At 44.9% G+C, this 7,775-nt stretch overlaps 1 protein-coding gene across 1 annotated transcript; it reads left to right on the top strand.

Annotated features, from left to right (window-relative positions):
• The first annotated feature begins 5,320 nt into the window (after positions 1–5,320).
• LOC136999337 (uncharacterized) lies at positions 5,321–6,145 on the top strand. The gene has a single exon (XM_067353047.1). It carries the CDS (start codon positions 5,321–5,323, stop codon positions 6,143–6,145), a length of 825 nt encoding a protein of 274 aa, XP_067209148.1.
• Positions 6,146–7,775: the final 1,630 nt, after the last annotated feature.

The raw sequence follows: 7,775 nt of genomic DNA, 5'->3' as shown, positions 1-7,775 counted from the left end.
GGACGTGTTACGCCGTGCCCGTGACTCAAAGATCTCGTCGCGGGCCAACGCAGGATTCGAGATCCGTCGTGTAGGGCCAAGGGGGTTGATCCAAGGGAGATGATTATTGAACGATGTTCAATGAGAAATAAAATATCTTTATTCACTTAGCACTCGCGTACACTCTATTTAACGGCTTCCTCACAGTCGTTACGATCGCGTAAGATACAAACTCGGAGTTCGCGATACCGACGTGCAGCTCGTGCTTAGATCAAACTTAAAAACCTGTGATGACGATCGAGTCACCTTCTTTTATACAGATCAGTATCAAGGTTAGCAACGTCTGCTTTCCGTGAATGCTGATCTACTTCGCTTGTTTGTGAGGCAATCCGCCGATCGTTTCCTCATGCGGTTAACGCCTCAGCGTTTAATTATAATCGATTGTTACTTGTCTAAAGAATAGCATTGGTCAATATCTTTGTTAATTTTAAATACCTTATTCGTCTTTCTAAGAACGTGCTTCGAGTTGAAAGTTTTATTTGCTAATTCTTTAAACAATAGCGTTGCTAAATTAAAATATCTCGTTGTAGTCTTTCGACACACAACAGACGGGTGGTCTGAAACACCCGTATATATTTTTTTACATCAGTTGATTCGTCTTATTATTCTGTGTATAAAAGTATTATAAAACTGATTAATTAAACGAACTTACGTGAAGTTCGATTACAATTATGCTGTCTCGTCCGGATGGATAATCGTAGTAGCGTTCAGCTGCGCTATCCTCAACAGGTTTTTAACACCAAATTCAAAAAAGGCGCCGCTCTCTTACACTGAGGCGCGCCTATCTGCACTCACGGTTTGGATGCAGTTCCGAATGGGTGAAACGCCCGATTGTTTTGAAACTCCACTATTTTATGTAGTTTGGCGCGCTGATTACGAATATAATAATGAAAATCGCCGACTAGGTCATTTTCAAGGTCAAAACAAGGTCAGAAAAAGTGAAAAAATATCACTTTTTTGAGATTATTTCGAGAAATATTGATGTAACAAAAAAAAGTTTCAAATAAAAGTTGTAGTTTTTGTAAAAATACATCATTTATGTCCTATGCATTTTTTGTGTAAAACTGATAGTTTTCGAGAAAATTGCAAAGATGATACGATTCGTCGGGAGGGACGTGGTGAGGGCTCGACCCCCCGCGAAGATCGTATAAATACGGAGCATCGATCAATTGTTTAATTAATAATCTCTCGATTATTAGAGAATCAAGATTTCTTGGAGACGATTGGAGACGAAAATGGCAGCGTATACAAATGCGGAGTATTATGACATGCTCATGGTACTCGGTGAATGTCAGGGGCAATATTACGTTGCTGCAAGAAGATACGCTGAATTGTATCCGAACCGAATAAGACATCCCAGGCCCAATGTTATACTTCAGGCAGCTCAAAGATTATATGAGACTGGAAGTGTCTTACCGACGAAAAAAGACACTGGTAGACATCGTGATGCAAGAAATTTGGAAACCGTGGAAACAGTTCTTCGTGCTGTTGAGCAAGAACCAGAAAGTAGTATTTGAGACATTGCTCGAGAATACAAACTCTCTTTTTCTACCGTCCAAAGAATACTCAAAGAAGAAAAATTGCACGCTTACCATTACACTCGCGTGCAACATTTGCGAGAGGAAGACTATCCTCGGAGGAAGAGATTTTGCGAGGATTTCCTCAGAAGAGTAGATGAAGATCAAGAATTTCCTTCTCGTGTAATATTCAGCAATGAATCGCTGTTCACACGAAAAGGAGTTTTTAACTCACACAATATGCATGTGTGGGACGAAGAAAATCCTCGAGTGACACGACTCAGAAATAACCAAGTTCGTTGGAAACTGAACGTCTGGGCTGGAATTATGGGTACAAAAATATTGGGCCCAGTTATTCTACCGGAAAGACTAAATGGCGCATCGTATGTGGAATTTCTTGCAGAAAATCTGCCACATTTTTTGGAAGAAATACCATTATTAAATAGAAATAAAATTCTATTTCAACAAGACGGTGCTGGCCCACATAACGCTAGAATTGTCACAAATTTTTTAAATCACCAATTTCCCGAACGTTGGATGGGTCGATACGGTCCGATTCGTTGGCCTGCAAGATCACCAGACCTCAATCCGTTGGATTTTTTCTTGTGGGGCTACTGCAAAGAAATAATTTACAGACAGCTTCCTGAGAACGTCGAAGAATTAAATGATAAACTTCATCATGCCATTTTTTTAATCGAGGATGAAGTTATGGAGAAAACTCAAGAAAATTTATTGAGACGCATGAGAGCATGCATCACAATGAACGGCGGACATTTTAAACATTTATTATAAGAACTAAATTCTTTTAAAATATCTTTTAATTTGCCTTTTTCAGGGCAATCAAATATTTTATTTACGATGAACATCTTTTTTGAGTTCGCAAATTGTTAACAAAAAATCCACATCTTTGATTAACAGGCAGATACTTAAACATTACCTACTAATTTTATTCACTTGAATCACTAATATTATTTTGGATTTAAGTGAGACTTAAAAAATGTGTTTATCTTTCTTTTTAAGTAAAGAAAATAAAGATTTATACATGTAAGTCTCGCTTAAAGCTAAAGTTAAGTTGATTCAATCGGATCTTAGCAGTAAGAAGTTTCGAAGCGTTTTATTGTCGGTCATTAATGCTCTGCATTATTATATCAGACATCATGATTTATCAACTGCAATTATCGACTTAATACTGTTACGCCTGTGCTTTTCGCCGCTGATGCTGTGTGTTACAGCTGACGGACCGATCGATAATATCGATTGTTTACATTCTCTTAGCAACAACTTGTTTATTTACAAATGCCATACGGCTTGAACTTATAGTGACCGATCGATATTATCGATCGGTCCGTCAGCTGTAACACACAGCATCAGCGGCGAAAAGCACAGGCGTAACAATACTTTTCAATAAAAACATAATCTGGTTCATTGTTTACATCGAGTACTGTCTCCGCATCGAGCTACGTGTGTTGTGTAAACGTTAGGCGTATCCTTCGAATAATTTTTAGTCACCGAATAATTAATCGGTAGTAATAACAAACCGATAGATTCGTGTGTGAGTGTGTGTAAATCTGTAAAAGTATTGATTACTGTAATTGCATGTAGTGTGTACTTTTTTCTTAATAAAAATAAGCGGTATATGATTATTCAGCAGTGATTAATAGTAATGAATCAATTTATAAATCATTCATTTACATGAGTAAATTTGATACGTGATACGAAAAAAAAAATGTATGTCTTATAAATCTCGGTATGGATTTGTTGCATGTCAAGTGCTGTGTAAATTTTTATTGCTTATCCCCGGTAAAATTATTCATCCGTCAAACAGAATGAAGACGTCGAATTTGTAAAAGGTGAGTGAGCGAGCGAGCGAGAGAGAGAGAGAGAGAGAGAGAGAGAGGGAGGGAGAGGGAGAGGGAGAGAGAGGGAGAGGGAGAGGAGAGAGAGGGAGAGAGAGAGAGAGAGAGAGAGAGAGAGAGAGAGAGAGAGAGAGAGAGAGAGAGAGAGAGAGAGAGAGAGAGAGAGAGAGAGAGAGAGAGAGAGAGAGAGAGAGAGAGAGAGAGAGAGAGAGAGAGAGAGAGAGAGAGAGAGAGAGAGAGAGAGAGAGAGAGAGAGAGAGAGAGAGAGAGAGAGAGAGAGAGAGAGAGAGAGAGAGAGAGAGAGAGAGAGAGAGAGAGAGAGAGAGAGAGAGAGAGAGAGAGAGAGAGAGAGAGAGAGAGAGAGAGAGAGAGAGAGAGAGAGAGAGAGAGAGAGAGAGAGAGAGAGAGAGAGAGAGAGAGAGAGAGAGAGAGAGAGAGAGAGAGAGAGAGAGAGAGAGAGAGAGAGAGAGAGAGAGAGAGAGAGAGAGAGAGAGAGAGAGAGAGAGAGAGAGAGAGAGAGTTGTGTGTGTGGGGGAGGGGCGTGTTTCATCACGTGTGTTTGATGGCCACGTGCGTACCGTAATCACCCGTGTTGAATGGAGTTGCGCCGCTCCTGCCTATCTTCTGTATTCGTCCCGTGATTTGATAACTTTTTTCTTTTATAACTTGAAAAATAAGCTGCGTACAAAATTTTTGTAAAGAAAAAATCGTCTCAGAATTAACTCAGGAATACGTCTGTGCAAAGACACCTGGGTTGTTCTGAATCACTCTGTATACTAGCTTTTTTGAAATTTTAATATACACATTATTTTTTTTAAAGGTTTTAATATTTACGACAGCTTTTTTTGAAAGGTTTAATATGTACGACAGTTTTTTTTGAAAGATTTAAAATGCACGACAGCTTTTTTGAAAGGTTTTTTATATATGTGGCGGCTCACCGCCACACCGCTGCACTGACGCGGTATAATACATCGCGGCGCCGCTACGCGCCGCAGGCCTTCTACCAGTTACAAGCTTGCGGACCCACCGCCAGGTTGCGCAGGCGGTGAAGAACCTTCTCGCGATCAAGCTTCGATCGACGAGATATAAAAGAGCTGCTCCGCAGATCTTTCCTCACTCACTCGCTTCAAGGCGAGCTCTCTCAAGGGCCCTTGAACTGAGTCGTACTCTGCCTCGGCAGAATCTAACAGAGACACATAGTCTCGCAGTTTTTCTCACGCTGCCTCGCAAGGCGCGTAAAAAGAAAACAGAGTCCCAGCATCGGCCGCGCATTTCAACCGAGCGGCCCGCGGATACTCCACTTTCGCCGTCACCTCCTCAGTCTCTAGTGTGGAAATTAATCCCACTAGAGTTCTGCGTCCGGTTGACTCGACCACCAAGGGACACGCTCACTCAAGGCGACATCCGAATTCGGAGACCTCTCTCTCCTCGGTACACGGAGCAATCCGTAATTCCGAGAGCCGAGACGGTTGCCACCACCAGCACATCAGAGACTCGATCCATCGCAGTACAGACTTCACCGCTCAGAGCCTGCTCAGAGAGCAGTTGTCAGACGGAAGACCACTTCCCGAACGGAGTTCCACCAACGCCGGGAAAGGGGCTGCAACGAGCTAACTCAGTTGAACCGTCCTTTTTAGGACCCGTTCAACACACTAAGACGCGGCCGGTAATTTCTTACCGCGCCCGTCAATTTTTCTTTTGATTCTCGGCCTTACACTCTTGCCGAGAAAGCGCCTCTGGCGCACTTAATCAAATCAAACACAAAACTTGTACTTTACTCTACTTCTCTGACGAAGAAAAATAAATCATATTTTTCTAAGAAATTGGTCTCAATCTTTCAACCAAGTCGAACACGATCCTTAGGCCATACGCCTATAAACTGGTGACCCCGACGACTGGTTAAAGCAAATGAGCCAATCAGAGAAGGCCGGCGATATGCCAGGCGCCGACGCAGCACAAATCGGCAGAGTATCGGTGCGAGTACCACCTTTTTGGCCGGAGGAACCAGAATTATGGTTCGCCCAATTAGAGAGCCAGTTCCTGCTGAGCGCCGTCACGTCGGATTCAACCAAGTACGCATACGTAATCTCGCAAATCGAAACAAAATACATTAAGGAAATCAAAGACGTGATAACGAATCCTCCGCCATGCGGGAAGTACGAAGCCGTAAAAAGGGCACTCATTCAAAGGCTGAGCGACTCACAGGAACACCGCATCCGCCAATTATTAGAGCGAGAGGAACTAGGCGACCGAAAGCCATCGCAGTTCCTGCGCCATCTAAGGACGCTCGCGGGCAATGCCGTGCCTAATCAACTCCTGCGCACGCTATGGCTGGGGCGTTTACCGGCCCAAATGCAGATCATACTAGCGACGCGAGCTGACGATCTTCTCGAGGACGTGGCGGAACAGGCCGACCGCGTCTACGAAGTCACATGCCGAACAGTCGCAGTTTTGGACAAGCCCAAGGAGACGAAATCAAAACCTACCGGCTCGCTCGAGGACCAGATTCAGGCATTGGTCAAGCAAGTCGCCGCACTCAACACGCGATTGGGCCGGCAGGAGCACCGCCACAAACAACAGCGCCACAGATCGCGCAGCCGCAGCCGGACCAAATCAAATTCGGAAGAAGACAGCGAGTTTTGCTTTTTCCACCGGCGATTCGGCAGCAAGGCAAGAAAGTGTACAGAGCCATGTACATACAAGGAGAAGAAGAAGGACAAAACGGAAAACTAGACGGTCCGGAATCAATGGCGGCAGACGGCCCGGACCCGAAACCATGCCGCCTTGTAATAACCGAGCGACAAACAAAAGTTCGGTACCTCATCGACACGGGATCAGACATAAGTGTCTACCCGCGCTCGATGGTACGCGGACGGATGTCCGGAGCAACGCAAGCCCTGTTTGCAGCCAACGGAACTGTCATTCACACCTACGGGTGGATCGCGCTTCAGCTCAACATCGGATTGAGGCGCGCCTTCCAATGGAAATTTATCGTAGCTGACGTCACGCAGCCAATCATCGGCTCCGATTTCCTTGGGCATTTCCATCTCCTGCCGGATGTAAGGAGAGGCAAACTTTTGGACGCTACGACGGGATTGGCCACAAACAGCCTGCAGAGCAGAACCGGACAAACATCAATTAAGACATTACTGCAGGAAACAGCTTTTCACGCCTTATTGGCTGAATTTCCACAGTTCACTAGACCAACCGGAAAGACGGAATCCGCGCCGCACTCAACGATGCATTACATCGAAACAACACCGGGACCACCGGAAGCATGCAGGCCGAGGAGACTGGCGCCGGAGAAACTAAAAGAAGCAAAACAACAGTTCGATCTTTTACTGCAAGAAGGAGTAATCGCGCCGTCCAAGAGCGCATGGGCCTCACCATTGCATATGGCACCGAAGAAAGGTGGCACGTGGCGACCATGCGGCGATTACAGGAAGCTCAACAACCGAACGGTGCCGGACAGATACCCGATTCCGCACATCGAGGATTTTACACAGGCTCTTCACGGGAAAACAATTTTCTCTACACTGGATCTGGTTAGAGCTTACCAGATTCCAGTAAACGCTGAAGACGTGCCAAAAACGGCAATCACCACACCGTTCGGTCTGTTCGAATTTCTCAAAATGCCTTTCGGTTTGAGAAACGCAGCGCAAACGTTCCAGAGATTCATAAATGAGGTGATACGCGGACTCGATTTCTGCTACGCCTACATTGACGACATCCTGGTAGCATCTCACAACGTTGACGAACATAAAGCACATTTAACAGCTTTGTTCCAGAGACTCAGCAAATACGGAATTCAACTAAACCCAGCAAAATGCGTGTTCGGAAAAGAAACCGTAGCATTTTTGGGCTACCAAGTCTCAGCAGAAGGGACGCAACCACTACCGGAAAAAGTCGAGGCCATTCGGAAATTTCCAAAACCGATCACCGTCAAGCAGCTGCGGCAGTTTCTCGGAACCTTAAATTTTTACAGGAGATTCATTCCAGGTGCGGCCATAGACCAAGCAATTTTGAATGACGCGCTAAAAGGGAACAGACCCGGGAAAACACCAATCGAATGGAGCGCAGAACGAGAGGCAGCGTTTGAAACGTGCAGAGAAAGCCTTGCACGGGCAACGCTCTTGGCACATCCGGACCCGAAAGCAGAACTCTCCTTAACAACCGACGCCTCAGATTTCGCAATCGGAGCAGTAATCCACCAACATGGAAAACTCGGACAGCAACCGGTGGCGTTCCTCAGCAAAAAGCTGACCACCGCGCAACAAAAGTACAGTCCGTACGACCGAGAGCTCTTGGCGATATACGCAGCAATTAAACATTTCCGGCACTGGTTAGAAGGAAGGGAGTTCAT

This window comes from Linepithema humile, chromosome 4 (assembly GCF_040581485.1).
Source record: "Linepithema humile isolate Giens D197 chromosome 4, Lhum_UNIL_v1.0, whole genome shotgun sequence".
Classification (NCBI taxonomy): domain Eukaryota; kingdom Metazoa; phylum Arthropoda; class Insecta; order Hymenoptera; family Formicidae; genus Linepithema; species Linepithema humile.
This window is presented reverse-complemented; position numbering and strand designations above follow the sequence as displayed.

Coding starts and splice junctions, on each gene's coding strand:
- LOC136999337 (XM_067353047.1), top strand. CDS start 5,321: ATGAGCCAATCAGAGAAGGCCGGCGATATGCCAGGCGCCGACGCAGCA.